The sequence below is a fragment of the Gymnogyps californianus genome, chromosome 1 (assembly GCF_018139145.2).
Source record: "Gymnogyps californianus isolate 813 chromosome 1, ASM1813914v2, whole genome shotgun sequence".
Classification (NCBI taxonomy): domain Eukaryota; kingdom Metazoa; phylum Chordata; class Aves; order Accipitriformes; family Cathartidae; genus Gymnogyps; species Gymnogyps californianus.
Genome location: NC_059471.1, coordinates 60,216,870 through 60,233,590, shown reverse-complemented (window position 1 = coordinate 60,233,590; position 16,721 = coordinate 60,216,870). Strand labels below are relative to the sequence as shown.

The 16,721-nt window shown below is 39.1% G+C and overlaps 1 protein-coding gene across 1 annotated transcript in view; it reads left to right on the top strand.

Moving 5' to 3' along the window:
• Positions 1 to 16,721, top strand: part of NALCN (sodium leak channel, non-selective) — a 260,771-nt gene that overhangs the window by 89,062 nt on the left and 154,988 nt on the right. The window contains exon 10 of the mRNA XM_050903338.1: positions 2,493 to 2,579. Within this exon, the coding sequence (XP_050759295.1) occupies positions 2,493 to 2,579 (87 nt within the window). The remainder of the gene's footprint in view (positions 1 to 2,492; positions 2,580 to 16,721) is intronic.

The window sequence follows — 16,721 nt, the reverse complement described above, 5'->3', positions numbered from 1 at the left end:
TATCGCTATGTTTTTATTTTCTTTTAATGAAGTGTGATAATGCTTTTTTATCATGTCATTGGTGGGTTTGGAATTAGGGTTGCTGTTGAATATCACTTCCTGTGCTAAGGAAGAAGAGCTGAAATTGCAAGCTGTAGCTGGAAGAAGAGAGGTCAGAGGGTAGCTGAAGTGTTTGGGGAAGTTGGTCCTGGAACTGAGAAGGGCATGTTGAGACCAAGGAGGAATGAGGTGCTGAGGCAATGAAAGAGCCGTGCTAATATTTGAGGTAGCCACAGAAAGTGAGACCCTGAATAGGAGATAATGGGTAGGAAGAAGCCATGATAGGAAGGGTGCTATCTGTGGGCTGGGTAGTGTGAAAGACCCAGTATGAAGAACGAGGGCTAACGGGTTGAGATGTAAATTCTCTCGCTCATTATTGTAACAGTCATATTACGTATCCTGAACGTACAAAAGGCCAGGGTTTTCCAGGCTGGTGTAGTTTGCCATCTATAAGAGCGACCAGTGCTGACTGCCTGCAAGAAGCCCTTAGGAAGACAGATAAGAGAAACATACCCATGAGGAAAATTTTTCTAACCTCTGTAGCTAGAGATTATTTATTTTCTTAAGCCAGAGGATTTAAGTGTTTCAAAATTATGTATTAAATATTTTCTGATATTCCTTTGGATATTCCTGTAATCCATATGTAAATCTAGTTCTTTTCTGCTGCTGCTACATGTTTCACCTTAAATAGACTTTGTAGCAATAATTTCTACTCTGTACATGTTTTTGTCAAAGCAGACTTGGCGATATCAATTTAAAATCTAACACAAAAAAGGACTTTTCCACATGACACATACTTAGCCTGAGGAACGTACTGTTCATTTCATCTCGGATGGGACAAATTCCTGAGCCATATAAGCTTAACTGACATACTCTGAACTAGAAGCTGGAACAGAGAGATCAATGTAGCAAACTCAAGAAGCAGCCAACATTAAGGAATTTAAAGGATAAAAGAGAGTCCCAAAATAATGTCATCATGCCAAAGAATATGAACATCTTGAATATAATTGCATCATACAAAATAAAAATACTGTGTTGACTGCAGACAAGCGAATGGTTACTTTGTTCCTTGAGTAACTGACATAATGGGACATAAAGGGAGTCCAGCTTACCGAACTACAGAAACGATTTATCTTTCTCTGCATTAAGAAGGGCAGAAAATTTCTTGCAGGGTTTCTTGTTCAAAGCACTAGATGAAAGTTAAAAACTTTGCTTGTTTTGTGCATGAAATAACCTTGAGAAAAAGCAACAATATCTTGCTTCATTTGCCCACTTTAAAAATCATTAAACTGGTCCTGAAACTTAGTCCTATAGAAAAGAAAATGAGCGTCCGAGAGTCAAAGTCAAGGAAGGGGTCTCTGGAGAAGGATAAAAGGAGGTTCTTGTAAAGCACTTTAGCACTGCACATTAAAGCGTGGTACAAAGAGGAGTAACTCAGTGCTGATCTGAGTTGGCAACTCTTCCTGGTGCAGAGATGCTACATAAGGACTCAGCAGCATTACAACCATATTTGTGTGACACTGTCCCCAGTCTAATGAGCGCTTCTCTCAGGATGGCTTTTAAGCTTCAACCACGCTGCTGTGGCTGTGCTCTCGAGGTGACTTATTTGGGTGCTGGGTGTCAAGGAAAAGGTGGGAGTGAGGTGGGGACTTCGCCACACTTCATTACATAGTATATGCAGACTCTCAGGTGGCAATTCAAAATGCTAGAGCCATTCATTTTCTTTCAAGGACAGTGTTAATCACTTCCAGACATGATTTCTCACTGTTCCTTATGTCCAGCAGTCTGCATCTTTCTATGTCGTAATTTCGGGGGGGGCGAGGGAAGCCAGAATGCCTACACCCATGCTTCCAGAGGTTATTGGTAAAATGTGAATACCACTGTGGTCAAGAGAGCCTTTTCCATTGACATCATTAGAGCTGGGGTATCATTCAACTATTTGCAGGAATTATAAGCTCTGGATAACAGTACAGAAGGACTGTACAGCTACTCTTGATATGCATCAGTGCAACAAAAATAAAGTCTGATCCTTGGAGTAAAATAATTTTGTCAGTAAAAAAGACGACGTTGTCTATTATTTCCAAATGCACCATGAAACTTATTTTTTGGTCACAATGTATTTGTGTTTCCTCAGGATAAGCTTACCTTAGTAAGGAATTTATTCTGAACAGGTATCACTGTCTAATGATACTGATCAGAGATTAATTGAATCGGTTTCTAGATTAGGACTAATAGAAACACGTTGTATTTGATGTTATCTGAGTAAAATTCAGAATCTGTTAATGTTGGAAAAAGAGCATGTTGCTTTTTCTCTGTAGCAGTAGGAACCATTTCCCTCTTATTTTAAACTAGCTATCATCCAAATGTATGCAGGTCCTTAAGGGGAATGTATTAGATTTCACTTGTATTTATTGGCACATAAAACATTTCTGACAACAATTTTCCCTTTCAAGATGTTTCATGAAGATGCTGCTGGAGGTTGGCAGCTTGTGGCTGTTGATGTGAATAAACCCCAGGGCAGAGCTCCTGCATGTCTACAGGTATGATATTGCTTTTTAATAAATCAGTGTGTGTAACCAGCACCACTCAAAGGTTGGCATAAGAAGACTGTGGTGAGAAATATCTACAATCGTTTTAATCATAAATTTCTTTAAATCCATTGCTTTCTGCACTGTAGGCTTGTTCTTGAAAATCACAGATTAACAAAAAAAGATATGCCACACCCAAAGGGAGAAGATTAGAAAAATGCATTCCTTATAAAGGCTCTGGTTTTTGTGCTCATGAGAGAAAGATTTTAGATTTTTTAAGTATAAAATAACATAAGCAATCATCCTTTATCTCTCAGACTTTATATACAAACTGATTCCACTCCTAGGTTATTCATAACAGAAATGCTTGTTTATTAACTGCAAAATACAATAACATATGCCAAGAAGCATGACTAATCATAATAAACACAGAAGTACCTCATTTCTCTTGTTCCATCTTGAAAATAGGCTCACAGAAGGGAGAAGAGGCATGTAGGTAGTAAGCCATACAGTGTTTGAAACTTCCAGATTTAATATTCTTACTTGGATATAGGTGAGTTTGTAAAACTCCATCCTCATTGTTTAAATAAATCCAGACTAAGATAAGTGATATTTTTATAAATCCCTTTTTATTGTACAGCACATTGTACAGCCGCTCAGATTTTTTTTGCAAGTTAAATAATGTCACTTCTGGATGAAACAAACTTGCTTCAGCGTAGAAAGCCAAATCTACTGTAGCAATCCGATAGCATGATGTTTGCTGGCAGTTTTGGTTATGTTTGGTTTAATGTGTAAACTAAAATACATGTATTTGTTGGCAGCATGTACATTTACTAAGCTGGCGATCACCTTTCATCCCCTCCACAAGCTGTTCATTCTCAAATATCTCTGCTTTGCCAAACCACTGCCATATATTTAATTATAGCATATATCTTAACTGATAGTTCCTCTTCCCAAATTTAATTCTTGATTTTGACAGCAACAGGAACATCATTTGTGGTGTTCTCAAGTAACAGGCTCAGGTATGTGGATAAAGTGTAGCTGAACTCACAATGAAAACTCCTCCAGGTGAAAGTTAAGATAGCATCTGACTTGGCTGGTCTCCCTCTGTCCATAGTATTGCATTCTTGCCCCTTTTAGGAATCATGTGAACACACAGTAAATTTTGTTCCAAGGAACATAAACCTCATGCATGTCGTGGTTTAACCCCAGCTGGCAACTAAACACCACGCAGCAGTGGGTGGTGCAACTTTTTATAATTGCAACTCAACTAGCAGTTTTCTTCTCATTCTTCATCCCTTTGTACATCATCTGCAGGTTTTCCAGTAATCTATGACCTTGCTGGGCGTCAATCCAAGGAAAGCAATCCAAAGGAAAGCAGTGCGTTAAAATATTATTTTATTAGGATAGTGCCCAAAATAGGCTTTATTCTTATGAAATATAGACTAAAATACAGCCCAAAGAAAGCAAAATCTCAAAGTCTGGATAAACACACACACACTTTTATTCATCTCACCATGCATTATTGTTTCAGTTCTATCAATCCAAACCAAAAAGAAAATAGACTTCCTAAAAAATTTGTGTATTTAAAGCCTTTGCAATATATTAAAGGCATTCTTTATGCATTAAGTTCCTAGTGAGAGATGTGGTAGTTATTTTCTGAGGGTTTGGGTGGGTTTTGTTCCTTAAGAGGAACATGGTGCACAAAACTGAATCTAGGAAAGAGTTAATCAGATTGGAGAATATATATCCTGCCTTTAGGACACATTCAATTAATATGCATTCTTCTGACCTTTATTAGCTAAGTATATTGTCATTCAATATCCTGTGAAGGATGGAGTTCTTAGAAAAAGGTAGTGAAGACTCTCTATTGCCTTGTATCATTTTAATTAAATTTTGCAGTAAGTTTGGTTATATTAATTCCTCTCTGGGCTCTGTAAATATTACTGCTCCAAATACGAAAGGGAACATTATTAAAAGTTCTGTTTCAACAGTTACATGGGTCTGGGTCTGTGCTTTGGTGAAACTCCACTTATTCAGTGTACTGAGTTATTTAGAATTTACTTCTTCAACAAACTATACTGTGCATCGGGAGAGGAAATATCCTAGTGGCTAAGGGCATGGAGAGGGACTCTGGAGATCTGGGTTCAATTTATTGGCCAAGCACAAATTTCCTGTAGACCTTGAGAAAACTGCTTAATAGGTATCTTTGCTTTAGTTCACATTCCTTATGGTCGAAAAGTGTATCCCTCCCACATTTGGCTACTGTGGTGTTTAAACCTACTGACTACTTGAGAGGCACTCCAATAAGATGGGCTTGTGCTATCTAAGGTGGCAAATAGATACATCCAGCTCGCTAAAGCAGGGAGTGATGGAGGAGAGAATAACGTGATTTATGTGTGGTGTGTAACATAAAAACCGCTCTAATACAGGTTTTGGAAGACACTTCACATGGACTGACTGGATCTGTTGGGTTTTACTAGTTTGGTTTTTGTACAGCCTTGCTTACTCCCACAGACCCGGTCAGGGGTTTCAGCGTGGCAGGCCTTTCTAGCCTAGACAGAACATTGCAATGGCACATGGAGCAATGCAGCTCTGGTGTTATTCCTGAGCAAATAGTAATTCAGACACAGATAGCGTATAGGCTCTGTGCAGAGCCTTTGTAAGTCGCTTTGTCTCACACAAACGGGTCATTGTTGCACCAAACTGCTCAATTAGGTAAAACGAATAAGCAGGCTAACCACGTCTTTACAGTTCTGTGACAGCTGATCTGCAAAGAGGGGATTACAAAGGAGTTTCAGAATCCCGTCTAGTGAGTAGTGTGCCTTGGTACGTCTAAATTACTGGGCAGGTGAGCGCCACGGTGCTTGCCAGGGTACCCGCCCTTGTCTCTCCCGAGAGCCCACCTACCTTTCCACTGGGCGCACGGCATATGGGCAGAGCAGAACCAGCATGTGTATACAGATCTGGGATCTGCAAGGGGCTCTTGTCTACGGCAGCATAGTAGTTAAAAGTAAATAAGACTAAACCATGAGAGATGGGCAAGAAAGACGGGCATTAATCTGGTGTTTTCGAAGAACTTAGACACCTAACTAAGTTTTCTTTAATTTTTTAGAAGTGGCTGGAAGTGGCGACATGAAAAATTAGTATCAGTATGGTTTTTGATTTTGACTTGCAAATCTACCCTGATGTAGGGTAAAGAGGCTTTTATTTTGGTATAATGGTTTTATATTTATTGCATTTTTCTTTTGAGTGTTCCCAAAGGTGCTTTGTGGTCTTTTGTTACTTATTCTCACTGTTCCCCATGACTGGCATTGATTTTAAATATTGATTTTCTTTTGTCACTGAAAAATAATCTTTGTATTTTCCATTTCAACATGAACCATTTGGCATGAATGCATGCTGAGGCTCCCACATTGCCACATTATTTTGCTGTTGTTGATATTACTTTAACACATTGTAGTGCGTTAGAACTTCCTGCCTACCGTGATTTACTCCTACGAGCACAGTAGGAAGCTCTCAGTTCACAAATAAAGAAAAACTGAGCACCAGCTTCCAGAAGAAATCTCTTTGAGCATGTATTTACCCCTTTAATCCCATGTTAAAGGCACACTGTGTTTCTTATTATTCCTTTCCTGTTAATTTTAGAGGTTGTTGATGTTTTTATCACTCCTTCCTTCTCTTTGTCTTCCTGTCCGCAAAGACTCGTAAAATACGTATACTGATTTAAAGCTGAACTGGAAAGTTTTAACGCACATGTCGTCCGTGAACCTGTGGTTGGTATTACTAAAACCAAGTAATGACATCCTCAGTCTTCACAATACATAGTTTTGTAATGAACAGAGAAAGTCTGGAACTGTGGTTCCGGTGGGAAACAGTGAGCCAGACAGCAATTCCCTGTTCGTGCTAATATTTTGGGGTCGTATGTCCAGCAGAAATGAAGTGCACAGCTGGAGATGGAATGATGTTTAGAAAAAGCTTGGGAACACTGGTGTGATGTGTCAGCATGAATGGAAGTGGTCACTTACTCACAAACTGTATGTGCACTCATACTCTGATAGTAAAATCTTCAACAGATTAAAAATACTATATTTACTTTTAATCATATGTGCTCCATCTAGGGAAGAAATAGAAGGTCACAAAGCTATGATCTGAGCAAGCAAGTGACATTATTACGATTACAGCGCTCTTGAACATATGATTAATGTCAGAAATTTAATCATATCTTTTTGCCTCAAAAAAAAGTTAGTCCTTCATGCTACGTATTATTATCCGAATGTGTTACAAAATTCTGTACAATTACAGAATTTTAGAGAACCTTGAACGAGAGACGAAAAGATCAAAAGTAATAGTGAAAGACAGAAAACATATGGAGGATGGAGGAGACATGGCCAGAGAAGCAGGAATTGAATGTTTTTGCAGTTTCATAGTGGATATATTGAATGAGAGAGAGAGAAATGAGACAAAACAGTACTTAGGGATTTTGACTGCAGAAGTAATAGAAGAGAGCACAAGTGGGTTTTCTCCTCTTCTCTTTCATGGGAAGTAATTATTGGTGAACCAGAAAAGTGTGGTAGTCTATTTATATACTAATTTGCCCTTTAGTGTAACTTTGGAATCAAGCAGAAGGTATACCTACTCTAGTCCTATTCTCTTGTTACCTACAGTGGCTTTCATTGAATAAAATACATATATAATACATTTCTTCCAATTAACTGAAATCCTCTCTTACAGTGAAAGAAAAATCTTCTCTTTCAGTTGGCTGAAATTAAGTTTTGATTTCAATGAGTTTATTATTTGAGTATATTATATGATTTTATTCAGAAGCAGATTGATTCCAAATCCTAAACTTCTGAGGCTGTCATTAAAAAAAAAATCTACTTCTTTTTTCTATGCCCTGTTCTCATTTAGAAAGCCTAGAAATTGCATCAGTTAACAGAAGCTTGGATAGTTCAGTGATGTACTTGGCACTGAAAAAGTACTGAAAAACAACCATATTAGTTTTACTGAGGAGACTCGGGAGCAGAGTGTGCAAAGTGTAATGTAAAAGCAAGCTGTTAGTTTTGGTGAGGTAAAAACGGTGAAAAAAATGAGGTGGAATGGAAGACTCTGCAGAGAAGCTACACATGTTGGTGACAGAAGAATATGCACAATAAAGTCCAGCCCCATCCAACGTTCCTATCCTCAGTTGTATATGGGAAGATAGTAAATGCTGGGCATTATGAAAAGAAAAAAAAAAGAGACTTCCAGTATTTTCCACTTGTACATAGGGTATGGGAAGAAATGGTGAAGTGTGGTGAATGGAGTAAAGGAGTAGAAACTCCAACATCTGACTAACTCTCAGACTCTGGTTGGGGATTCACAAAATGAGCTGTCGTTAAATGTGTGCTCAGTTTCAGCTTTATGCCATTTCAGGTGAGGAAGGTAAAGCTGTTACCGTCCTCTGCTGGCTGCTCACCTCCTGTTTTCAGGGGCTTTAACCACAGTAACAATGGCAACTGAAGAGGCAGTGAGTTTACTCCCGGGACACCTCAGCTCACTGTCTTATCTGGTAATGTAAACTGGTGTTCACTTCAGTTTATGTTATTAAAAGAAGTCATGAATTCAGACAGCTGAAGTGATTACAGTCCGTTTAACTGGAGGAAGGAGGGGACAGGGCAACTATAATGTAAATGAGCTGCTGCTGCTGCGGTGTTGAGAACCACTATCTTTTTCTGATATGAATTAAAAAGATAATCTCATAAAACTGGAGTACCAGACATATTTTGCCCATATACATTTTTTGCATACTTAAATTCACCATTTTTTACTAAAAGGAACCTGAAAAATAGTAAGCTCCATGATGTAGATATCGGAGAATGCATAAAACTAGCAGACAAACAATGCATTTGCCGTGTCTCCAAAATCGGCCAGTACCAGAAATAGGCATATATAGATCATCATTCTCTGAGCTTCTGGATATCCATTTATGCCCCTGTTCTCTATCTTGGACTCCAGCAGTCATTCATTTAGGGACTTTCTGAAGTGGATGTTAAATTTAGGCCATTATATTTAGTATCCATTGATGGATTTATCACATATCAATTTGTCTAGCCTTTTTTTGAACCCATTTATCGTTTTGGCCTCCAGAACATCTTGTAGGAACAAGTTACATAAAGTAACTATGTAGCATTTTAATTGATTACAATTGAGGAATTAATTTGCTGATTTTCCTGAGATTACTCGGAAGTTACAAAAACGTAGTGCAAAGATTATTGGTTGTAATTTTGAGATGGGTGCTCCTTTTCAATAAAACAAATAATTTGAAACAATGAAACTTGACAATGACAGGATCACAAACTGTTGTAACATGCAGTCAGTAACAAGAGGAGGGCAGACATGAGTGTCTGAGGATGATAAACACCAAGTATGGGGGATGGTTGGTGTATGTTTGTGCTTGTGTATACAAATAGAATTATCAGTGATGAGGAAACTTCAGAAAGGGAAATAGACTTTGAATATCAGGAAAGACTGTTAAAAAAGAGAAAAGTGTATTTGGTGACAAGGCTGTCATTTGTAAGACAACTTTCAAATCTCCCATAGGTAACATTCTGGCATTAACAAACATTAATTAACGTAATGATTATTAGATTCCTATTGTAATTTTGTCTATGCTTCTATTTCTCTGCTATTGTATACATGCATCTAAAAGAAAAGTAATTTCAAGAGGGTGCAGAACTGCATGCATATTTCCAGTCTGCAAGGCATACAACCAACTTCCTTTCCTTCCTTCCTTCCTCCCTCCCTCCCTCCTTCCCTTCCTTCCTTCCTTCCCGCTCCCTTCCCTTCCTCCCTCTTTCTCCCCCTCTCCCCCCCCCCTTTCTTGCCTGCCTGCCTTCTTTCCCTTTATAACCATTATACCAAAGCACATGTTAACAATGAGTTAGAAACATAGTTCTTTTATGTTCATAGTTTCTTCTCCGTAGTTTTCCATTTACTTGCTGAACTGTCTATTCTTGTTCATTGCAATCAAAGTAAATTACTAGCCAGAGTTTGTAGCAATCTAACCACAGAAACTACACAAAAAAGAAAGAAAACATGTTATTGATTTCACTGTTTTGCATTTGAACAAATAGATTTCATGAACATGACTTCCTCAGCTTGAACATGTAATTTTCCTGCAGACTTAAAGTATCAGAATCCCGTTGCAAAGACAAAACAGATAGGTGTTAAACTATGATTAAGCTTATAAAAGGATAGTGGTTTTCCTTGGCAATATTCTTTATTAGAGGAGGGCCTGCTGCAACAGAAGATATGGTCACATCAGGCCCTTGGCATCTCCTTGGGAGATTTAGGAACAAGTATTTAGAATTTGTCTGAGGCAGTAGGTTTTCAAAAATCTGTGTTTGTCAGGGTTATGGAAGCCTTGGCTGGCACTGATAATCAGTCAAGATCTCTGAACTTCCCCTTATTTTTGGACAGGCTGAAAGTAGAACCTTTTGTGTAACTCTTTCAAATGAGGCCCCAGAAAAACTTTCTGCTCCACAAGTTTTGCATAAGGAATTTTTATAAATCTTGACCCTGTTTCACACAGGCCTGTACAGTTCACTGATAAATGGCATTAAGTAGTGACATTCAGTTCTTCCAACATCATGGTCAAATTAACAAGCTAAAAATCTCCCACAATAAAAATATGCAAGTTGTTATAATATTTTTAAAAGACTGCTTCAGCTATGTGGGTTGTTTTTTTTTTTACCTTCAGTCTTTTTGCTGTGATCTGAACAGGCAGAGTGGACCGTTTTTCTAGCATTCTTTTCAGCAATGGGCTTCAGTACAGCTTGTACTCATAATTTGCACTTAGAAATTTTGGGGCACATCAGTGTCAGTGGATTATAGAAACTATTCAGTAATGCCACTAAAATTAAAGTTCAGCTGAGTTTCCTTTAGAAGATTTTATTTCTGGGGTTAAATATGTCCAGTGTTTCAAATGCCATCAAACTGAAAACAGGTATTTAAATTGTCATGTAGCTTTTTTGTGTTTAGCACAATTACAGCAATCAAAGCACTGGAAGCAGCAGCAGCAGCAGCATGACTTCCTTTAGAGCTGTAACTTGGATGACAAATCTGAGCAAAGTGGAAGACTGCAGAGTCTTAGAATAAAACTAGCAGGGATTTTTTTCTCGTGTGAGTTGTTTTCCCCCCAATATTTTCCATATTTCTAGTGTTTCTCAAAGAAAGGTCTCTTTCCACTAGGACTGCAAAGAACATCATGTACTACAGCTCTGTAGGTTATTAGATTGTTCTTTATAGATGTTCTTTTTAGATTTTTGAAACTTTAAAAAAAAAACCCACTTCGCGATATCTTTTTGTTGCTGTTGGGGTTTTAATCCTTTGGATTCCTCAGTAGTCAGTGGAGAGAGTTATTCCCATCATGAATCCAAAGATAATTAATGTGTTGGGGATGCTGAATTGCCTCTTGCATTGTCTGTATTTTTTCATTGTTATGGGGAGGCTACATAAACTCTGTGGCCTTCTCAGCACCTCAGTGAAGTTCCTAAGAGTAAGTAAGTGGGATGAGTCTGAGCTAATAGGTATTTAAAGAAACAGCTCTTACTGAAATTTAAGTGGCTATTTCATATTCAGATTAAAATTTTTACTTTCAATTTTTCATAAATATATCTCACCAAAAAAAAATCTATGAGAAGAAGTCTTTGCCTTTTCTTATCATATTCTTGGTATTCTGAACACTGACTCTAACTCTTGAGAATCAGTGTGGTCCTGATTCATCTCACGTGTCTAAGCTCTTAGCAGATGCCAGTGGTAGGACCATAGTGGCACAGAGCCAATAGAAAGAGATGGGCATTGCCAGAGAGCAGCTGAGGATCTGAATCTGGTGTTGCCCATCACTTTGCAGACTGCATCAGAGTGCAGGGTGTTTACTTTCCTATTTTAGGTGTGCCAGTTCTTTTCGAGTGAATCTCTAAAGCCAAAGTCTTTACCTCCTCTTTCTCCAGTAGGCCATAATAATCTATATTACATATTTTTGATGTGCAGATTTAAAGGAAAATTATGTCCTGCTTCAGCAAGCATGCATACTGAATTTTCATAAGTATTTTGCATTTATTAAATATTACTGAAATCAGTAGAAGATACCTAGAGCTTTGAGAATCATGTTTTTATATGAGTGATTTTGTTGACATAAATGGAGTTGTTACACAGAGAAGTATTCGCACTGTCGTGTCAAAGTCTACATCCTTTATGCTTTGTGAATTCTTAAAGTGCCAGCTAGAGAGAAGCATCTTCAGCTGACCTATGCATTTTAACAAGTTGAAGGCTGCAGTGCAGTACAGTAAATGCAGATCTTCAAGCTGCTTCCTTCACAATTTTGCTTCCCTTTCCTAGGATTCCCTTTCTTTCCTATGCTTGCCTCAGACCTTTGAAAAGAGGTCTTTGAGGCCTGACAGGAGTGAAGAGGAAAGCTAGCAATGTGGCATGTGGAGGAAGAACACTGAGTTCCTTCATGTGTAATGTATGTGAGCTGATAATAGCACATGTTTGCAACCCTTCTTTGGCATAGATGTACTTTGATTTCTAGCCTGAGATTTAGTTTGGTATTCAGAGTGAGTATTTTCCAGTTTGAGGTCTTTTTTTCTGTCTGCTATTTTAATTCTTCCATACAAAAAAATAAAATCATTTTGTGTTCTTGTCTCAGAGCTTTCAAACAATGTACCAAACTGAACTGTCACAATAAGAGTGTGCATTCCCTTTTATAGACTTGTTATCATCTTTATTCTTGTAGCTAAAGAGGGCCAGGATGGATACCTGGCCCAGAGGCCATCTGACATGGACTGTGGCCTTTCACACTTCCTTCTGCAGAACAGATTGATCATGCCCACTTTACACAGTGCTTGGCCTGTTGTCTCTCCTGGACCCCTGTGACATCCCTGTGTCATAGAACCATAGGATGGTTTGGGTTGGAAGGGTCCTTAAAGATCATCTAGTTCCAACTTCCCTGCCATGGGCAGGGACACCTTCCACTAGACCAGGTTGCTCAAAGCCCCATCCAACCTGGCCTTGAACACTTCCAGGGAGGGGGCATCCACAACCTCTCTGGGCAACCTGTTCCAGTGCCTCACCACCCTCACACTGAAGAACTTCTTCCTAATATCTAATCTAAATCTACCCTCTTTCAGTTTAAAGCCGTTACCCCTTGTCCTATCACTACATGCCCCTGTAAAAAGTTCCTCTCTGGCTTTCTTGTAGGCTCCCATTAGGTACTGGAAGGCTGCTATCAGGTCTCCTCAGAGCCCTCTCTTCTCCAGGCTGAACAACCTCAACTCTCTCACCGTGTCCTCATAGGGGAGGTGCTCCAGCCCTCTGACCATCTTCATGGCCCTCCTCTGGACTCTGTGTCCTTCAGGCACAATTATTTCTCTGTGGTTTTTTCAGTTCTGAGTATCCAAAATAATGCGAGGGTTGTGTTGTGGCTCACCAGAACAATGATTTTATGGTCTGATGCTGAGATCATGCATTGCATGCTCTCAGGTTTGATACCAGGGCGAGTGAGGTTATTCAAGGGTGCAAAGACTTTTGTGATGTTAGAGAATTGTACAGAATGGAGGGAGCCATGCTTGGGTGTTGTTTTAAGGAGAACTAACTGAAAAGGTCCAAACCAGAGCCATGCAGCCAGCTAGCAAATAGCAGACTGGATATGGTGATCAGTTTTTGTAGTTGGCTTCTTGGCTTTCATTCCTTTAACAGAGTAAAAGTACCAGATGGTACGAGAGAATGAATTTTCCTCAGGTGAAAAGTTTTTAGCAAATTCTTTCGTAACACGGGGCAAAAAGGATACAGTGCAATACTTAGACGCAGAAAACAAACATGCCTGGTTGTTAATGCTAAGTATTTTAAAGGAGTGAGTAGAGAGGACAGAAAACTAGGATAGGGTAGAGCAGGGTGTACATTATATGGTGCAAACAAGTATGACTAAGACTAATGGGATAAAATTAAGAAAGAGAGAATTTATGGCCAACAATGAATGTTGTAGATTCTGTGGAAGAGTTTGTGTGGTAGCAGGGAAATGCCTTCCAGTGGCTGCAGCTATTGTCAGGCCAGGCTGGACAAAAGGCTAGGAAATAATTCTGCATTGGTAGGGATAAGGGTGTGGTGCAGTAGGTACTTCTTTTATTCTCTTGTAAGATGACAAAGACAAAAATGAGTCACAACTGAAAAAGTAGCACTCAGCTATGTTGGGTTCTTTCCCCAACTTTGCCTTTTGTATACACAAGGAGCCTTGATCTTTCCATCTCACCTCAGTGCAGAACGGTTATATGGGCTTCCTTTTCTCAGGACAGTTGGCAAAACACTGGCATATTCTTTCCTAGTACATAATAACCCGTTGTTCCTATGGGCAGGAATGGGCATTTAACTTACTTTAGATATTTTAAATTTAGTTATCCAACTGAGGCACAGAAGGTTATACTTAGTGGACAGAAGCAGGCACCTTCAGCAGATACTTTCTTTGCTAGCTGTGACAGATTTTTTTTATATTTTTATAGGCCTAGACCCACAACATGCTATTTCGTATTTAAATTGCAGTGTTTCAGGATTTTTCATAATTGCTTTCCACAATCAGTCATTTTCATTTAATCTTCACCTCATCCTCTGAACAGTAGCTTGAGACATCATACTTTAAGTGCCATACAGTATTTTGCCATTAATGCCACTTGGTGTATATAATCTATGTGGTGACATTTTATTAATTGCACAGTACCCAGAGTGTATATAAATAATTTCCTCTATCATAAACTTTTCAGAGAAGTTCAGCTGAGGAAAGCAGATAAATACAGTAGTGGACTCGATTTCAGAAGGTATTTTACTACAGACAGTGCTAATACAGCAGAGTTGGCAGTACATGTGCTGTGCTCCTTTCTTTATTTCTGGCCTCCACTTCCCTCTGTAGGATCCTAGATAACTCAGAGGAGGAACTGGAACACTAATTAGTGAAAGCTGACTGTACACCCAGTTCCCTCCCTCATGCTCTCTCTATCTGCATACAGTTTTGCCATCCGGTCTGTTATTCTGTTGGCTCAGAACTATCATCTTGGCTATCTATGTTCTCAGTTTTCTTCAGTATCTTCTAAGCCATTTCTGTTTTACTGAGAAACTGCCTCCCACTGACTATTCATGGTTGTTTGCAAGAGAAGTCTTACTATTTTTACCCTCAGTCACTCCATTTCATCCCCTGCCCAAAGTAAAATTTCCCAATACTGCATAGCTTAGAAGCCACCACCAATAGATCCATTCAATGATCCTTAATTTCTTCTTTCTTTCTTCTCTAGCCAAGGTTCAACAACCTTTGCTCTATGCTGGCTGTCCTTAGCCAAGGCTGATAAACCTTCACTGTTCAGACCTACTCTCCCTCATCCATTTAGTTGCTGCCACTCAATCATCAGAACTCATAAACATGTTTCTTCGCTCATAGGCATGCACATGTGTATACGTGTATGCATATCAGTCACTGAAACAGGGCCGAAACAAAGGAAACAACTGTAAGAGCCCTCTGAGCAAGTTTGTTATGGGTGAGCAATCTCATGCTCCGTCTCTGGACGATAATCTGAACCATTTCTTCTGGTGGGGGTCTTGATTTTCTGCTGAGGGCATGCCTGTTGTATACTTTGTGGAGCCAGAATAGCTCCTGTACTGCTCTTTTTGCATAGATTAAATCTTTTCCTGTTAAAGCAGACAGTGGTTTGTGCACTGCTAGGTATCCGGTAGACTTCAGCCATACCTACCCACAGTATAAGTGTTTTACCGAGATCAGGGTACGGCTGCTTGGTTGGTATTGTTCCATCACACCCTCATAGTAATTATTCTACTAAGCACGCTCAAAGACAAGCTTGTTTGAAAGGCAAAATTTTGGTAACCTTAAATTCTTCAAACCAACCCATTTTTCTCATATTTGTACATTAACTCTTTTAAGTAAACTTCTCATTTCTCTGTACATTGCACTCTTCCTTTAAAGTGATTTTGTTGAATACAAGTTTGAAATACCAGTGGCACTGAATTTAAAGTAAAAAAAAAAAAAAGAGAGAAAAATGTGCTATGGCAATAGTAAGCCATAACTGTAAAGCACAACCACCTAGAACTCAGTACTCAGCTACACCTTTGAAAAGCATGGCAGGACATGGCAGGCAACACACTGGAAATTCACATTTTCACCCTGAAGTCAGATAGATACCTTTAAAATGAGGAACACTTTGGTAATGACTGGCTAGGAAAAGTTTCAGAAAGCTTGGTTAGCATCACAAAGTTTTCAGCAGAGGCAGACATCAAATACAGTTCTCCAAGAAAGTATTTGGCTGCCTTAACTATGAAGCCATCCTTCTCCATATGCCATTCTCTGCCTTACTCACAGCACACGTTGCAGAATATTTCATCTACTGATGTGCATCCTACAGCCCCTTGAAGTTCACTGAAAAGTTCAGGACTTTGGTGACCATGTCATTCAAGGCTGTATTATAGTGTGCACACGCCAGACACAGATGGCCTTAATTCCAGCATTTTGTAATTCATAGCTTTGTAGATTTAATAACGTTCTGTTATTACCAGATTTACTTTTAACAAGAAGTAATTTTCAGCTAAGACGCTATTAAGCATATAGGTCCTTATTTTGTTTCCTGAGTATCAGTAGTTTATTCAGCAAAAAATCCAGTTTAGCAAGCATAGGCATATGTATGAATCTCATTAAAGTCATTGAAATATGTAAGGATTTTGTGCCCTAGTCCTCTTGTTGATGCCGTTGGCATTGTTTGTGGAAAGGTAAGGGTGCAGGTATGGATGGGAGTCTGGTTTACACTATGTCTTGTCGTGAATGGTACTTGTTTTATTTGTGTGCTCCCGGTCAGACAGATTCCCGTGAGAGAAGGGAGCACTGTTCCTTCTTCAAGGATGCTACTGAGCATGCTTCATGTGGAGATGGTTGCAAGGGATGTGGATGAAGTCAGGCAAGGTGTAGCTATGTTACAGCATTAGGATCTTACAGCTTATGCCAGGAGACTTCGAGGTGGCAGTGAGTAGGCATCCTTCAAGAGGTGATAGGAGTAACTTCCTGGGGGACAGAGCAGACGGAGCAGAGTTTATTGCAGCTGAGAATGCCATTGAGTTAACTAAAAC